The 18,159-nt window shown below is 33.6% G+C and overlaps 9 protein-coding genes across 9 annotated transcripts; 5 read left to right on the plus strand and 4 right to left on the minus strand. All coding sequences in view use genetic code 12, as the record gives it.

Moving 5' to 3' along the window:
- Positions 1-52: 52 nt before the first annotated feature.
- On the plus strand, positions 53-1,927 carry CAALFM_C207640WA (uncharacterized protein; the record flags this gene model as incomplete). The annotated part of the gene is made up of 1 exon (XM_708025.1): positions 53-1,927. One exon carries the CDS (start codon positions 53-55, stop codon positions 1,925-1,927), a length of 1,875 nt encoding a protein of 624 aa, XP_713118.1.
- A 101-nt stretch (positions 1,928-2,028) lies between these two features.
- Positions 2,029-3,429, minus strand: CAALFM_C207650CA (uncharacterized protein; the record flags this gene model as incomplete). Its single annotated transcript, XM_710964.2, has 1 exon — positions 2,029-3,429. One exon carries the CDS (start codon positions 3,427-3,429, stop codon positions 2,029-2,031), a length of 1,401 nt encoding a protein of 466 aa, XP_716057.2.
- A 352-nt stretch (positions 3,430-3,781) lies between these two features.
- On the plus strand, positions 3,782-7,693 carry PDS5 (Pds5p; the record flags this gene model as incomplete). Its single annotated transcript, XM_710963.2, has 1 exon — positions 3,782-7,693. One exon carries the CDS (start codon positions 3,782-3,784, stop codon positions 7,691-7,693), a length of 3,912 nt encoding a protein of 1,303 aa, XP_716056.2.
- A 134-nt stretch (positions 7,694-7,827) lies between these two features.
- GLE1 (nucleoporin) lies at positions 7,828-9,330 on the minus strand (the record flags this gene model as incomplete). Its single annotated transcript, XM_710962.1, has 1 exon — positions 7,828-9,330. The coding sequence occupies one exon, from the start codon at positions 9,328-9,330 to the stop codon at positions 7,828-7,830; it is 1,503 nt and encodes a 500-aa protein (XP_716055.1).
- Positions 9,331-10,002: 672 nt separating this feature from the next.
- CAALFM_C207680WA (mitochondrial 54S ribosomal protein uL5m) lies at positions 10,003-10,866 on the plus strand (the record flags this gene model as incomplete). Its single annotated transcript, XM_710961.2, has 1 exon — positions 10,003-10,866. One exon carries the CDS (start codon positions 10,003-10,005, stop codon positions 10,864-10,866), a length of 864 nt encoding a protein of 287 aa, XP_716054.2.
- Positions 10,867-11,101: 235 nt separating this feature from the next.
- CAALFM_C207690WA (uncharacterized protein) lies at positions 11,102-12,466 on the plus strand (the record flags this gene model as incomplete). The annotated part of the gene is made up of 1 exon (XM_710960.2): positions 11,102-12,466. One exon carries the CDS (start codon positions 11,102-11,104, stop codon positions 12,464-12,466), a length of 1,365 nt encoding a protein of 454 aa, XP_716053.2.
- A 64-nt stretch (positions 12,467-12,530) lies between these two features.
- CAALFM_C207700CA (uncharacterized protein) lies at positions 12,531-12,848 on the minus strand (the record flags this gene model as incomplete). Its single annotated transcript, XM_710959.1, has 1 exon — positions 12,531-12,848. The coding sequence occupies one exon, from the start codon at positions 12,846-12,848 to the stop codon at positions 12,531-12,533; it is 318 nt and encodes a 105-aa protein (XP_716052.1).
- Positions 12,849-13,089: 241 nt separating this feature from the next.
- CAALFM_C207710WA (uncharacterized protein) lies at positions 13,090-13,932 on the plus strand (the record flags this gene model as incomplete). Its single annotated transcript, XM_710958.1, has 1 exon — positions 13,090-13,932. The coding sequence occupies one exon, from the start codon at positions 13,090-13,092 to the stop codon at positions 13,930-13,932; it is 843 nt and encodes a 280-aa protein (XP_716051.1).
- Positions 13,933-14,007: 75 nt separating this feature from the next.
- CAALFM_C207720CA (uncharacterized protein) lies at positions 14,008-16,056 on the minus strand (the record flags this gene model as incomplete). The annotated part of the gene is made up of 1 exon (XM_710957.1): positions 14,008-16,056. One exon carries the CDS (start codon positions 16,054-16,056, stop codon positions 14,008-14,010), a length of 2,049 nt encoding a protein of 682 aa, XP_716050.1.
- Between the last annotated feature and the right edge of the window lie 2,103 nt (positions 16,057-18,159).

Below are 18,159 nucleotides of genomic sequence, written 5' to 3' on the forward strand. Positions count from 1 at the left end.
CATTTTCTATCCCCCCTCCTTTCAATTTACTACTGATAGATAAAAGAAAACGATGGTTGTGGATCAATTGAAAAATAATATTGTTCTGATATCGTCTAATATTGGAACTCATATTAAGGACGGGTATAAGTACACTGAATCAGAATTCAAAAATATATCCTACAACATTAAAGACACAGTTACATTCCACACCAGAGATTACGATAAGGATGATGAACTTGTTGAGATTTATTATCACGATATCAAACAATCAGTTTCTGGTTTGAAGTACATCACATCGCAGAATCACCATTTGTCCAAGAGTTTCTTGCCACATGTGCTCAGCCTGAATATTAAAATTATTAAAGGATTTATCAACTTGATTGGTCAAGATTCTTTGCGTTTTGATAAAATCAACGAGTATTACCAAGAATTTGATTCATGGCAAGCAACACAAGAAATCCCACATGTACACCCAAAGGAGATGCAATTTTTGAATGAATCTATAAATGAAGAGTTGAATAATTATTTGATCACGGTGGAGAACTTAAAATTTGATTTGGAAAATAATTGGGAAGCATATGACGAATCTCTCAAATATAGAATTGACGAAATGAAGAAATACTTGAAGAAAACTTTGAAATTGATTAAAAAGCGTAATATGAAACGAACAGAGCAGGATCATTTGCATCGCAAAATTGAGAAATTGAACCAGAAAGCGATTCCATTGGACGAGAAAGATAATGACAAACTTGAGAAATTAGAAACAACATATCAGACAGTTGATGCTGCGTTCAACAGCTTGAATAAAAAGTGTATTCAATTATTGCCTAACATAGTTTCATTTCTTGATGAGTTTGTTGAAAATATTACCAAGATGATATTATGTCAACAATTGGAGACGTTTAAAAAGCTAACTGATACTTTTCAATATTTTACAGAGTTTTATGGATTGATTAAAGAAAATTCACCAAAATCGTATACTGAAATAATAGACGATTGGGAACTGAACAGTACAGCTACAAGATTGCAGATAGAGTCTCTTCTAACAATTGTGCACGAGAAACACCCGGATTTGCTTGATAAGGAGATCAATGATGAAGATTCGCTGCTGAACTATTACAGATTTTGGCGTAATATGAGTAATAAATTTGTTGAAAAGAAACATGTTGTGAATACAAAAGACAAGGTAAATGGCATATTCAATGATACTTTAGAAATCGATCCCTTGGTGGCATACAAACAGTACCAAGATCCATCGATGAACCCATCGGAAACATATCATCCACGGAAATTAGTCGATGAGGAAGATATAAAGGTACCAGCAGTGCCGAAGAAAGATGGTCCTGAATTGCCACCTAGGTCAAACACTGCTATTGTGAGGCATTCTGTTCTTGTCTCGCCAATGTCTTCTGCAGGTGCCTCACGGTTATATTCTATTTCTACAGATTCTATGGATTCTATACTGCTATCAGATTTTGAAGACGAGAGCGCAACTATTATGTCAGAAGCTTCATCAATTAGCTCCATGTCAAGTGTTTCGTACTCAAACCATGATTCATCCGAAGCTAAATTAAGAAGGATATACAATGGCAGTAAGAATGAGATTAAGGAAAGCCCAATCACAACCAAGCCAATCCAGTATGAACCTTTTACGTTTGAAAAGCCTATGAGTTTGACTTACAAGTTGAATTTGATACAAAGCTTTTTTGAAAAGTTGAACATTAACACCGATAACAAAGTTTTGAAAACTGCAAAATACGATTTTAGTGGTTATGAACCAGGTGATTTGTCATTTAAACAGGGCGATAATATTGAAATTTTATTAGATTTTCAGAATATTGATACATTGTATCATTCAGATGAGTTAAATTGGTTGATTGGAGTCTCAAGAATTGATGATGAGAGCTACAGAATTGGATTTGTACCTAATAACTATGTTGAGTAAATGTAACTACATACTATATCTTTTTGGTACTGTTTTCTCTCTTTTTTTTTTGTCTTCCTATTATTCAATTTGGTCGCTTGTTTTGATTTTGTTGGTACTTATTAATCTATTTCTCTGTCGAGTAAATCAAATAATGACGATAATATGGTTTCGGGATCTTGGCCTAACCCATTATGAAAATACTCATTAGTGATAAATTGTCTTAAATTACCACGAGGAATTATGTCTTGTTTCACTTTTCTTGTTATTTCAAAATCGACATATTGGTCATCAAAGTAGGTGGCTGCAACAATTGGCACTTTATCCCAAGTGATTGTTTTCAAAACTTTGGGATCGTAAATGGTCGACCACTCGGAAAAGTCGTGTAACGCGTAAGCTAGCTCTTTAAAAGGCTTCAATTCGCTATAATCGTCAAACATGGACTTATATACCATCTCTCCAGTAAAGAAAACTTGTTCCTTGTTCAAAGTAAACAATTTTTCATTGTCGAGGGCATACCTCAACCTATCTGCGCTCCAATTGCTCTTGGAATTTCCATTACAATAGATTGCTTCTTGAAACAAAGCATAAATCACATTTGTTTCAAACCCCAAAAATTGTTGAATTGTATTTAACAAATCATAAGTTGGATACCCAAACAAGTCCAAATCATAATCAAATTTACTGACAATAAGATGAATACCATCTGTACCGCCTGTGCCACCAAATCTTAAACCCAATTGCTGAAATCTTTCAACAGATAAAGTACCACCATTTGGTAAAACTACCTTATTTGCATTCAAATATTCACAAATCCTAACCACTTTAATTTGGTCTCTGGGGTACTTGTCGTAGTAGTGCAAATTTCTTTCAATTGTTCTTTGATATGTTGCCTTGTATACGTCATCAGCTTTGAAATGAACTGGTGGCACACCTCCTGTAATAATAACTTCACTAATGGATTCTGGGAACAAAGACAAATAAGTGAAACAGCAAAATCCACCATATGATTGACCCATTATTGACCATTTGTGATGATTCCCAATTAAATCTTTTCTAATTTGTTCCAAATCACGAATAATCGAGTCAGCACGGAAGTTTAAAATAAACTTCAACTGCGAATCCACTTCAAAATTCCCGTACTCTTTCAAAACCAAATTTTTAAATGTTTTGACTTCCAAAGGAGTACTTAAACCAGTGCCTCGTTGATCTAGATAAACAATTTGGTATCCTTTCTCCAATAGAACTTTGGTTTTCCCCAGATTAGAAGTAGGAACTGGACATGGAAACCCAGGCCCTCCCTGTAAATATACAATTATCTTTGGTTTTTCAGGTAATAACACTTTTTCAAATCCCTCTTTGTCATTATGCAAATTCTTATCATATTTAGAAGTAATGGTAATAGCTACCTTAATAGTGGAGGAAGATTGAGAATCAGTGTAATTTAAAGGCAAATCATACACAATTCTTTGATTTACAATATCTTTCAATCTAAAATAGTCAATAATTTTACTTGTAGCCATGATAGTCAATTGACAAGTTTGGTGGTGTAAGTTTAACAATAGTGTGAGCGTATGTCTGTGGCTTGTTTGACGACAACTGATTTTAGTGTTAATTTTTTTTTTCGGTTGAATTACATTCGGGTGTGAAAAAAAAAAAKTCCCCTCGAACGATATAAATTCGTCTTTGACACGACCACACGCAACGCGTAAAAAAAAAAATTCAGAATGATTTTATTTGTTTATAATAACTCTCTTTTATTTTTGGTTATTTTTCTTATTTTTTTGTTGTTTTAATTATTGTTGTTCCTTTCTGAATCTTACTCAACTCCGTTAGTTCATTTTGTATCTTGATTAACAAAGGGTGATAAATTTAATGATGGTAACGAAAAGCAGAGTTTCAAGAAGTGAAGATACCATGTCTTTGAAATTCGACAAATCAATTTTGCCAACAGTTAAATCGCAAATTTCCAATAAAGAATTGATAAATAGATTGATTGCTTTGCATGATGAATTATCTAATATCGATGACTCAAGTGTGAATTTGTCGAATTACACAACTGACTTGGTCAACAAGAAATTGCTTAGCCATACAAGTATGGGGGTTCAGGCTTACTTATGTTGTTGTCTTTCTGATATTCTTCGTATATACGCTCCAAATGCACCTTATTCCGACCAGCAATTGTCAGACGTGTTTAAACTTTTTTTCAAGCAGTTTTCAAGATTATCTGCTAAAAAAGATGACCCATTTTACCAGCAACATGTTTATCTTTTAAAAAGATTAGCAGAAGCTAAATCGACCATTATTATAACTGATTTACCTGATCTGGAATCACTAATTGTCAGCATATTCACCACATTTTATAATTTGGCAGCAAAAGGGTTCCCGGTAGAGCTTGAGACCATAATAACAGATATTTTGTCTGAGGTTTTGTCCGAAGCCGAAGTTGTTCCTCATCAAATATTGCAATTGATCTTGCAAAAATTTGCTAATCACGACCCTAGTAAATTATTGCTGAATAGTGGTATAACAAGTCCTGAATTCAATTTTTCATTGGCAATTTGTGAAAACAATATTGACAGAATGTCGCGTTTAGTGGCTCAGTATTTTTCAGAAATACTTTATGATAATACCAATCACATCGAAGAGGAGGTGACTGAAGATGATAAAAGTAAACTGAACTCCAAATTTGACACCAAATTTTCACAGGCCATGGATATTCTAAAGAAAGTCCACCATTTGTCAATCCAATTGTGGAAGTTTATTCCTAGCGTGTTATCGTCGGTTATGGCACTTATAGATGATGAATTAAATGCTGACGACGAAAAAGTGAGAATTTTGGCAACAGTCACAATAGGGCAAATGTTGGGCTCGCCAGTATATCTGTCAGCTTCAACCAACGTTAACTTTTTTGCCACTCATAAACAAACATGGAATAATTGGTTGAAGAAAACTTCAGACGTGTCTTCCAACGTGAGAAGCAAGTGGGTGCAACAAATACCTAATATAATTTGCTCAAACAACTATACAACGACAGAGATTAATCAAATGTTATCGGCTTGTGTACACAAATGTCTTGTTGATACAGAAGAAAAAGTAAGAGAAGCTGCTTGTGTATGTTTAAGTGAAATTCCTTACCAACATTTCATAAACAAGATAGCTACAACAGAGTTGATAAACACGTTGTTTCAATTGACAAGAGAAAAGCACGCTTCTATTCGGAAGATTTCAATCAAAACTTTAGGTTCTTATTATGCTAGTTATATGAAAGTTGAAAAGAATACACTGTCTGAAATTGGCACTGAATTAAAAGATTCAATTTTGAGTATTCCAAACCAAATATTATCATTGGTATATATCAATAATAAAGAAATCACTACGTTGGTAGATTTAGCTGTCTTTGAAGACATGTTGCCAATATTAGATTTGAATCCCGAAAACCGTGTTGAAAGATTGGTTCAGTTTTATCGTGTTTTAGATGCTAAGGGGAAAGAGGCGTTTGTTGCAATTAATAAGAGACAGCAACAAATTTCAAAAGTATTGTCTACATATATTGAACTATCCGAGGCATATAACAAGAGTAATACATTGGAAAATAAAGATAACAGTGGTACCGATGATAGCAATGAGATAATTTTAAAGTTAGATAAAATTATTGAGTGGTTATATGTATCATTTCCTGAAGGATGGAACACTTCATACTGCTTTGAAAGGTTTTATAGATTGAATCGAGCTCGGTTTTTCCATTTGGTTAAAGTTTGTATTTCATCAGAATCTGATCTCGCCACGGTTAAAAACTCAATGAAGGAATTACTCAACAAATTAGCTGATTCGAAAAATATCAGAATCGAAAACGAAAGAAGCATGGTAACCACTACTGAAATGGCTGAAAACTTTAAACTTTTATTGTTGAAAGCTTCACCTATTTTTTACAATCTTTCCATTGTCGAAGGGTTAATTAAATATTCAAAGGAAGGCGAAAATGACTACTATTCCTCCGCAAACGAAATATTGGAACAGATCTCATCCATTATTCCCGATGTCTACAAATCACATTTGAGAGCATTATCGAATTTGATAATTGATAAAGGAGAGCAAACAACAAGCAAATCCAATGCCTTGAAAACGGTGTATCATTTTGTGAAAAAGTATCCAGATTTATTCCCAAAAGAATTTTCATTCATTGAAGCTTTAAAAAATTTGGCAATAAATGGTACACCAGAAGAAGCAAAATATTCAATTAAAATAATTGGATTAAACGATAAAAAAGAGGTCTACTGTGCGGGTATTATGGATTCTATTTATCCATTAGATTTGGAAAGCACAAAGCTTTCCACAAACCTAAGCTCAATGGCGGAAATATTTGTTGTTGACAGGTTGGCAATTCTGGACAAGGAAAATGAATTGACACCACTTGTTATTAAAGAATTCTTTTTGAAAAATAGAAACCTCGATAATCACAATGTAACTGACAATACATGGATTACCACTACTGAGTTGAACAGCCATCCTACTTTATATGAAAAGTTGATAGCCATCAGATTGTTGGTTAATAATTTAAAGAGTCTTGATAAGGCAGATTTGTCTGAAAGCGCAAAAGAAGAAGCAAAACAGAAAGCCTTACCAGTGATCAAACTATTGATGTCATTTATTGGAAATAATGGTGAAATAATCAACAAGAATGATCCCTCTTGGCCCACTCCAGACTCGTATAAACTGAGATTAAGATTGGCTGCTGGTTTATACATGTTGAAGTTAGCTAAAATACCAATTTATAGTGAAACTATGCTCCTGGCAAGTATAAGGCGATTAACTTTTTTGTTGAATGATGAAGATTATAACGTGAGAGCAAGATTTCTTAATAGTTTGCAGGCAAAGTTGGCAGATGAATTGATATCAGAAAAATTTTTGGCAATTGTGTTTTTCAGTGCTTTGGAACCAAATTTTGAACTTAAAAATGATGCAACTATGTGGATTTCGGCAATGTTTAAACGTCTGGAGTCTAAAAAGAACATTAAATTTGAGAAATCATTGGTTAGACTAATACATGTTCTAGCCCACCATGAGCAGTTTTTGCTGTTGCTAAAAGACGGGAGTGATGAAGATAAATTGGCTTCATACAACTATGCTTCCAGGTTATTGATTTTCTATGTTCAGTTGATTGCTACTCAGGAAAACATTTCTTTATTGTATTATTTTGCTAGTCGTGTTAAACAACATCGTGACGCCACTATAGCCACAGTGGATTATGAAGCCGAAAACCCAACTGAGCAGATTTTGAATTTGTACAGGATGGCTGAGTTAGCACAATTAGTGATTAAGACGTATGCTGATGGCAAGAATTGGCCAATGCAAACATGGCCCGGCAAACTCAAGTTGCCACTGGATATCTATGCTCCGATGGCATCGTCGAAAGAAGCACAAGCCGTTGTTACTGAGATCTATATACCTGAAAAACTTCAGGTTGAATTACTTGCTATGATCAATAAAAAATTGCGTACTGGAATTATTGTCAAGAAGGTTGCCACAACATCGGTTGCTCCTAGAGCTCGTTTGAAACGACCAAAGAAGGTAGGTAGAATGGAACCTTCGAAAAGAAAGAAAAAACTGGTGGTTTCTGAATCAGTTACCTTTGAACTGAGACGTAAAAGTTCTCGTAACACAAACAAAGTGAACTACAAAGATCAACTTCTGTCCGAAGGTGAACTGGAAGGTGAGGAAAAAGATCATTTGCTTGACGATGAAGTTGATAGTGAGAATGATGAAAGTGATGAATTTGGTATTTGAGAGTATTATATTTTGAATTGCTATTACATTTTATTTAGTTTTATTTAATAATATGTATAATCTTTCTATATCGTTTAGTGCCATAATTGAATGACTAATATTGAATTAATGCATGAAAGTGATCTGTCTAATATTTAATATTCCATTGCCTTTAGAGATTGAATTTGTCGCCTAGTAACCCATTCTTCACCCATAATTCTCAATCTGGCAGCAGATGGAAATTTTTTCGAAGCCACAACGTCAGTTAGTTGGACTACGACAATGTACATTAGTTTTTGACTTTGATTGCCGTAAACACCTAAGAAGCTCGCACCAGCAGCCTCCCACCAATTTCCCAAAATTGTGAAATGGGTATTAACTAACATGCTTGTTTGTAAGTTGGCCGTTCTAGCTAAAAACTGCCATGATGCTTCAAACGAATATAAAGATTTCTGTGATCCATGGTTAGTAATAGTGGTCATGGCTGCCCAAACACTGACTATACCACCCATTCTTTCATCATATTTCGTTTCTTCTTCCCATTTGCTACCATCAGGACGTTTCCATCCCATCCTTTCTCTACCTTCTTCTGAATCAATGGAACAGTTATACCCTATGATATATGGACACTTTTTTATAAATCTTGCGTTTAAATAATATTCAAAATCTGGAATTGCCTGCAATATGGCATATGCTAGTTTAGCTAATGGGACAGCTGAGTTCGGTCTAACAATGACTTCAGTTTCTGCTTGATCTATTATTGCCTTTGCAGTGAAATTCAATACCCATTTAAATACTAAGGCATTGGTCTCGACTGCTTTGATCATTCCAATCACTTCAGTACTTATTTTGTTGAATTGAGATAATGAGTTAGATAATTGACCAAACTTGGGATTGATTTTTCGTTTGTATTGGTTCACTTGTTTTTTCAAGTCTGGGTCTTCATTCAATTTTAATTTGACATTGTTCTTTATATCCTGTATATCTTGTTTATACTTGTATAATGTTTTCTCGATTTGATTATAGTCTGTAGTAAAACGCAGTTCTCGTTCTTTCTTCTTCTGTTCTAACAATTCCTTTTCTCTTTGAATTTTCAATTCTTGTTGCCGCTTCAATTCTGCCTCTCTCTTCTTTCTAGCTTCTTCTTCCTCTTTACGTTTACGTTCCTCCTCTTCCAATCTCTTTGCTTCTTCTTTTCGTTTCCTTTCTTCCTCCTCCTTGCGTCTCCTTTCTTCTTCTTCTTGGCGTCTGCGTTCCTCCTCTTCTCGGCGTCGTCTTTCTTCCTCTTCTCTTCTCTTTCTCTCTAGTTCCAAACGTATTCTTTCTTTTTCTTTTCTGATCAATTCCTCTACTTGTTCATTCTGAATCCTTAGTTGGCTATTAAAGTCTTGAATTAAATGTGTTATATTTGCGTCGGCTTGAGCTTCCCGAGACTTCATTTTTGACTGCAACGTGTCAACTCTTTCATTGATCTCATTTTGCTTGAACTTTATGAAGTCTAGTGTGTTTTCATCTATATCATTGCAAGTTTTTTTGAAAACATCATTGAAAGTATTCTTGGGTCGTGATGGCTTAATCAAAGATAATGTGATTTGATTTGCTGGTTTCGATGACACATCTACGACGACTTCAAAATTGTCTGGCAAACCAAATTTCATAATTGATAAGTTCTTTTTCTCTCCTGTATTATGAACTGGATAGCAGGGGCTTTTTTTAACTGGTTATTGTTTTGTATGATTCAGATACTAGGGGTTGTATTTTTACGGAATAGAAAATGTAGGGGATTATTATTGAAAGAAAAAACGATGGTTTCAAAATATCTATAGCAAAGTTGGTCGTGCAAACTATCCCAAAAATGATTAAGCAGCCCAACTCAAGCGATTCTGCTTAGATAGTATTTACCAATTTGGTGAATCACAGACTACTTAAAGCCACTATCTCATTCATGAGTGTTGCTATGGTGAATGGATATTTTGTTGCAATGCAAGTTCAATTGACACATGGTGGTAGTGGTGTTTGACAAAACGACAGAAAGGCGGATTCATTTCCATGTTTAATGGAACCACAAATTTCTCGAATCACCTTTTATATTAGAACTGAGGATGTTTAACAAAGTTAAATACGACATGTACAACGTTTCTTATATGCTTATGTAATAATGCCAGAAGAAAGACCGACGTTAACAGTAGATATTATGTAGTGTGTTTTTAATTCTTTTTGCACGACTTTGTTTTGGTTCTCCCTCTCCATTCTGTTTGGTTAGAAAAGATGAAAAAAAAAAAATTTTTAGCTTTGAAAACCCAAAACCATAGGTATATACTAACTGCAAAATGAATAAACACTTTATCCGTTCGTTTTCTCAAAGCGGTGTGGTCTTAAGACCTGGTTATTCTACTGTAAATCCAGTACATCATTTGGTTAAAGTTGAGAAATCTAAATTAAGGCCAGGATTGAAAGAACTATTACTTCCAAAAGATGATATCAGATCAGTCAAATTCAAACCAACTGAAATTTCACAAGATAGAGTCAACGAGTATTATCAAAATGCCTTGCAATCTGATTTATTATTGCATTTATACGAGCATGATGCCGAGCCAATAATTGGGAATAAGAAGCGTTCTTGGGGAACTGATACACCTTTTAAATTGTACCGTCCATTGCGAAAACCAGTTGGAAGTACAAGACCAACGAAAAATATTTATCCAATAAACAACAAGAATGTTCCTAAATTAGAAAGTATTGTTGTTCAATCATATAATAAAAATGCATTGGAATCGCCCTGGTTGAATATCACCACCAGATTGCAACTTGCGACTATTACCAATGTTAAACCAAAGATTCTTTATGGTAAATCAAATATTTTACCATGGAAAGTGAGAGTAGGAAGAGCATGTGGTGCCAAGATTGAATTATTTGATAGAGACATGAGTCAATTTATTAGCACTTTGACCGAATTAGTGTTACCAAGAATTAGAGCATTTAAGGGTATCCCAAGAACTTCGGGTGATAAGAATGGTAATATATCTATGGGATTGACTCCAGAAGATTGTCAATTTTTCCCCGAATTGGAACATTTCCAAGAATTATTCCCTAACTTGAATGGTTTACAAATTACTTTTAAAACTACCGCACAAACTGACAACCACGCCAAAACCTTGCTTAGTTGTTATGGTTTCCCATTTTCTAAGAATTAAGGAGTCCGTTCTTTTTGCTTTTCGTCTTTTAATTTGTAAATATTCGTATAGAGTTAATGTAAATAGTATTAATCTATATCTAGCTGTGTGCTGACTCGTATATGTTTAATATTTAGCAAAAGGATTGCGTGAAAAAAAAAAAAAAAGTAAACACACATACTTACTTCAAAGAGTTGAATACACAACTGTAACAGTATTTTGGAACGAGATAAATTGTGGAATATCAATCCCATCTATGTCAACCAGCCAAGCAAATATAAGATCAGTGATTCATGAATACGAAATACTATATACTACTAGGATTCAACAGAAATCAAAAAATTGGAATGATGGAAAATTGACATTTTATGAATTCAATAAGAAAATAGAGATACATAATGACGATGGCATGCTACTTGCCACAGATTTTTATAGATCCAGACTGATATCTAGTGTTTTAAACAGTGTTTTGGTGGATAACAGTGAGTTCCGACTACCCAATGCCAATTATTTTATCCAAATTCAAGATAAAATACGTGTTTTCGAAAGAGAGGTTAATCTAAGAGCAAAAACCAGTGATAGTCAAAAAGTTGAAAAGCTTGCTACTAAAACTGAGTCTGTTCCAAAGAGGGACACTATTATAAGTAAATCTCCAAGTCTGGGCCATCCTTCGATGTCACACAGGAAAGTTACATCAAGAAACTTAGTGACCACAGATACCAAAAACCAAAACTCGTCTATTAATGGAAATCTGACAAAACTGATTTATAGTTCTATGGGTGCCACTAGAATGAAAAAGACTCATTCACCCAAAAACAATACAATTCACAATATAGCAAAACCATCTAGCTCTGGTTCTAATATTAACAAGGGTCTAACAGCATCAAAACCACTACGATATCAAGGTTCTAATGTAACAAAGACTACTCAAAATGTTAGTGGAACCACCACAGGAGCTAAAATATCTCAATACAAAGTGCATAGCAATGATTTATTAACCATTGATTCAAAGGTTTCTAAAAGACTCCCACTCAGAATCCCTCCTCGAACTTCGACGTGTTTTCAATATATATATACACCTAGAAACGATATTGAGAAGTTTGATGTAGCCGCAAATGATATCAGTATATATAAACCATTAATAATTTCTGGAAATGAACCATCTGGAGAAGAGCCAATTCAAGAAAAAGAGAATGGACAAGAATATGTTGGAAGCAAGGGATATGATGAAAATCAAAAGAAGAATGAAAACATGCACAATAGCCATGACAAAGAAATGAAGGTGAATTCTAGACCCAGTCAACCAAAAATTGTGGATGAATACACTAATACTGACTCAGTAACATTTTCCAATAATGAAATTTCTCGGATTTCAGTGAAGAAAGAACAACCGTTAATTGTTTCAAACACGACGGTTGACGATACTGATATAGTTTACGATTTATCGGATTATGAAGAAAATGAGAAATTCAACGCCATGATTAAAAAAATCAAACAGACACAGAATTTGCAGGACAATTCCTCAACGAGTGTTGTCAATAAGAAACCTAACATAGTAAAAACTGGCTTGGAAGCGGTTGAATTTTGTCTTTCTACTGATTCTGAAATGGAAGAAATATAATTTATTTGTCAGAATACATATAGAAAAATGGAAGCCAAAGAATTAAATCCCAGATCTATATATACTATTGCGGCATGTTTAATTTTTTTTGATATTCAGCCAATCGTTCCATTTCTTCTTTTTTCTTACGTTCTTGTCTGGCAACCAAAACGGGAACAGCATTAGATGTGAATATTTTAACAACAGGGAAAGAAGATATCATCCCATTTATGGCAGATACTGCAGGCAAGTTGGAAATTCTAGCAAGGTATCCTTGTGCAGGCAATTCAGTATAAGTGGTTGAAGGAGTGTTTGACGTTGGATTAGATGTTGTTTCATTTATTGTAGTTGAATTAGCTGAGATTTCTCTAATGGACTGTGGAATTATAAAAGTAGCAGACATGATCACTTGTAGTATCTATAGCTTATTATTATTATTATTATTATTGATAGAATTTAAAAAACTGAATAGGAAATGAATAGGAAAGAATGAAATGTAGATTAGTATTTGAAAACTGAGCTGCAAATTTTAACAAAAAAACAAAAGATGGAGCTGCAAAACTAAAACAAATTTAAAGAATAAATTATGCTAACTTTGGTACAAATTAAAGAAATAAGCTCAGGCTGCTATTTATCATCAGATCATGTTAAGGACATTATTATTATTATTAGTATTGTCATTTCCTCTAGCATTTTCATTACCTGATCAATCTCAATCTTGTGTCACCAATATGAATATTCCCTTTACAGGATATAAAATTGAATACCAACTAAATCTCCAGAGATTTGAAGGAAGTTATCATTTACTTTATTGTAACGATAATAAATTATTATATGATGTCAATCTAAATAATTCAATTCCTTGGACATTACCTATTAATTTTAGTTCATTATCATCGGAGAATTCTAATACGTTGGTTCTTGCTCGCCGTAAATCATTTGCATTAAGAAGTATCCCCATCTTTATGCCTAATACATTGATTGGTTCATTGTATTATGGAGAAGGTTTGGATAATATTCAATTCAAACCATTGAATAACACTTCCACTTTGCAATCAATTCCATTATTAGCATCAAATATATTTCGCAATTGGGTAGAATTGAATTATAAATTGAACTTTATTTATCATGTGCCAATATTGACTACTCCTGGTGTTGATTCTAAACGATTCAATTTTGGGTTTTTCGAAAGTAACAAAATCGAAAATAATTGGAATAAATATATATCCATTCAAGAAGAGTATAATTATAATTACGATTCTCGAGTCTTTATTAGACACGCTATTGATAATGCATTAGGTCATGTGAGTTTGATGATTAATGGTAGCAAACTATTAAGATGGAAATTTAATCAAATAAATCTAAGTGGCAAGGAAACAGCGATTGCTGATAAGATTTGGTGGAAGTTCATACTACTATCGAGAGTAATGAAGGAAGATGTTTTTTCAAATATGATTCGAAAATTTGATAGTTTTTTTAGGTACTAAGACCATTTGCATGAGTTATATATAGATAGCAAATCTTCATTAAAAAAAAAACAAAGTGATAGACTATGGAGTTACCTACTCATTAGACAAACAACTATCATATCCAACAGCAAGTGTCATACCAACAACAATATCAAACATACCTCTGTTTCTAATTCCTCCAAAGATTTCAAGATCTTCGTATATTGTTATCCATCCCAACTTATTTTCGTCAGGCAAGTCATCACTTGTGTTGTTCAGATAATATAAACCATCACTACCTTGATAGAACTTTTTAGTTTCAGTACCATACTGATCGTCCACATTTTCAAGAAAAGGGTTTTCATTTAAACTACCATTTAGATAATGTTTATTGTTCTTCACAGTTCGGATAATCTTCTTTTTCGTTCTGGTTTCAAATGGTCTAAACATTGCGAGTACCGGTGGGAAACTTTGCCCATAATCATGTCCATAAATAAACCTTGGTTCAAATTCTCTATATTTCAACCCATGGTGAGCAGTAGAAACGTAATTTTGATGAAAATATATATTTCGTTTACCAATAAATTTAAACTCTTCATCGTGCGTAGCAGTGGGGTGGGTTTTGCTTTTTGACGGTGATGTGCTTTTGAAGGTTTCCTTAATTTTCGTCATTTTACTACTTCTAACTCTTGGTATCGACCCTATATTCCAAGGTACGTTATTTAAATCACGGATTTCGTGATTTTGAAAATATTGTGGATATTTTGTTCGAAGGCCGGTATAGGGAAAAAAAGCCTCGTCGATTCTCTTTGTGAAGGAAACCCCATTATATGTTGTTAAATCCTCATATTTAACAACAGTACCTTGGTTCAAGAACTTGTCTTTTGGTATAGAAAAGGTAAACTCGCCACCTTCACTAGCAGGTTTTTTCGTTATAACCATAAAGGGAACCCTTGAGTTCTCCGTTAGATCAGTAGAATCTCTAAAAATTAAACTGTATCCTGAAGTAGGGGTGGGTTTTATGGTAGTGGGGTCGGAGCTTACCACTTCAATGAAATAGCCAGGTGCGTTGCGACAATAGACATGTTTCATTCCTGGGTTGGTTGTTAGATATAGATCTTTACCAAACTTTAATATGTGGTACTTCCAAAAAGGTGCGTCAGGAGATGACATGATTGATGAGTTGATACTATACTGAGTTGAAAAATCGTATACTGGGGATTTGGGTGGTAGTGGTGGTAAAAGTGGACTGGCAGAAAATAAAGGCGAGGCTCTAGTTTCGATCGTTTCAGTAGTGGTGTATGTTTTGGATGTGGATGTTAATGATCGCTGGTCTTCGGTTCTATACTGGTAAGGAGAATGGTAATCTTCTTTGGGAGGTACTCTTGGAAGGATATCTTGTGGAGGAGACTTTAACAAACTTGGCTGTGCAGTGGTATTGTTTGATTTCTTGAACTTCTCAAAATGGATATTTAAATTCGTTAAACTAAATTTTTTAAGTAATCCTTCTTTTGGTTTCTTAGTGATTATAGGGTCTTTGAAAGGGTTATCAAACTGTGTTGCCGTATCATGTGTAGTGGGAACAACCTTATCGTTAGATTCTGATAGATTAAAGTGACGATAATTGGTCTTGTTATTTTTTTCTGGTGCATTTGCAACATTCACACTACCTTGCACAGGGCGGTATCGTGATTTCCTTTTCTGTGCCTTTGTATATGAGGACATTGATATTGCATCATCTAAGTCTGGGTCCGGCAAAAAATCTTCTTCTTCATTTGAGTGGATGGATGGAATTGGTGATTGAATTGACATGTTGGTCGAATGCAGGGGTTCGCAAAATGGCGCCTTCAAGTGATCATTTTCATTGTCAATTTCGGGCGGTCGGAGTGTGGTTAATGTAGTTAAATCCTCTGACAGCAGTGAGTATGTAGTTGTCTGAAGCATTGGTGGTAATGGCATAACATCTGTGGAGTAGTCATCATTAGGATCATCAATCATATTGCGACGTAATAATCTTTCCCGATATTCGCTCAATGAGATGTTGCTAGAAGTATCTTGCCAATCATTAATGTTTGTGTTTGTGTTGGTGTTGGCAGTGGGTGGTAAAAGTGGGAGCTCTTTGATATTACAACTAGTCATTGATCTGCCCCATTTGTATGCCATCTTTATTCTCTGGTATCTTTGTGAATTTGATTTCTTGTGGTACAAATTACCAAAAAAATAAACGGAAAATATTTAGAAAAGAACAATCTCAATAAGGGATGAAACACTGTTTAATCAAGAAAAATAGGTTAAGTGAAAAAAAAATGAAACTATATAGAGAAATATAAAATTAAATATTGAATTGAACAAGTTCATTTTTTGCAGAAGGAAACTTGTGGACTATAAATATTCTTGATAAAAAGAAGTTTAGTCAGACATCATATTTCATCTATTGTAGAATTTGGAATGATTACTCGCATTTTCCTTCCGTTATCATGTACGACGCATATATGTATTATATCTTCTAATCACACACAAAGTTATTAACAATTTGAACAATAACCGAATAAAGAAAAAGGAGTAAGTAATAATGTAATATTAAACTCTCTTTGAATAAAAATATAAATTTTAGTCTTTCATAATCTCTATATTTATTTTTAATCACACAAAAATGGAACAAATGAAAAAAAAAAAAAAAAATTTAGTAACAATACACTAACTACAAAATTGCTGATTCCTTTAAAATGTTTAGTTGGACATTTTTATACTTTTTTGGGTTTTAAAAAAAAAACAATTGATTTAATTCTTGCAACCTCTTTTTGCTTTTTAGTATGAAAGTGTTAACAACTGTTCTCTATTGCTTAATTATTAATTAAAGCCCTTTAATCCTTAATAGTTGCAATAATTTGTATAATAAACAAGCATATGAAGATTTTATATTGATTAAAGATTTCTGCGCACTAGCCGCAACTGCAAAACTAATTCCTCGTCTAATGACATTGCAACGCAATTTGTTTACAGGAACAAATTCTTTCCTTGTTTATACAATCATGAGGACAGTGGCCCGCGCTGAATGACGTCTTTGTAAAGTTTGCAAGACAATGGAAAGTGACCAGAAACTACCCCCCCCCCCCCCAATAGTTATACAAAGATCATTTTCAAACACTGTTGTTGTCACATTCAAGTATGTAACAATCTAATGATGGTCTCGTTGAGATCTTGAATACTTTTATGTGGAGTTTCAAGTATTGGTAGTCCTTAAAAAAATGCTGGTATCACCATGGAGCTGTATTTTCGTCTATTTTGGCCACTTTTAAATTCTTTCCTGCCAGACTTCATAAAATATTCGTCGTTGCTACTTACAGGAAAATAAAATACTAAATTTGTTTTACGGTAGAATGGCAAAAAAAAAAATGGGCTTTACTTTGCATTCCAATACAAAAAGGAAAAGAAGAAAAGAAATACTACATACCTTGGCTGGCTTGCCATTTACTTTCGGTTATAGTAGTAATTTTATCCTGGTATGGGCTTTTTCGCCTATACATGATTAAAAAAACGATATGTAAGGGTTTGAAAACTTGAAAGCGTTTCTCAATTATGGTGCCATTTTTTGGTGCAAAAATGTTTACAAAAAAAGAATTAAAAATGAAAAAAAGCCACAAACATTGAAATTAATTAACAAGTTGGATGTTTTACATACATTTGCTTATATCTGTCAAAATGCTGTTACGTTCAGATCGTCAAGACGTATCTGTTTGAACGGTATTTAGATAATAAACAAGAACAAATCTAAGTAAACAAATTAACATTATCTTCAAACAAAAAAAGAAAACAGACTTTCTGGTTGTTAATTGTTGATATGTGCCCCTGTAAAAGGTTGCATTTGAAGGCTGGACATTGTTTTATTTCTGAAAAAAATATCGCCTTAGAGTTAGCAATCGTACCAGTAAGTAGTAGTTATGCTAGTGGCAGTGTTTCTTTGGCTTTTTTTTTTTCATATCTAGCAATGAAAAAATTGCAACATGAACGGTGTTAACAGGATTTAGTTAAATTTTAAACAATAAGGGGAGTAATGAATTTCTCTAAAATTTATCCAAATTAAGAAAGAATAAAAATAGGAATTACAAATCATTATCTTCTATAGTGAGTATTAATTTTATAGTTGCCTTTTAGATATAAATTGTATTGTTAGGTAGAGATTAAATGCTTTTTTTAGTTTCCAATGTCATGAAATTCGTATTGTAGTCACGTATGTAGTCCAATCTAGTAGCGCTGCCAATTACT

This window comes from Candida albicans, chromosome 2 (assembly GCF_000182965.3).
Source record: "Candida albicans SC5314 chromosome 2, complete sequence".
Taxonomy (NCBI): domain Eukaryota; kingdom Fungi; phylum Ascomycota; class Pichiomycetes; order Serinales; family Debaryomycetaceae; genus Candida; species Candida albicans.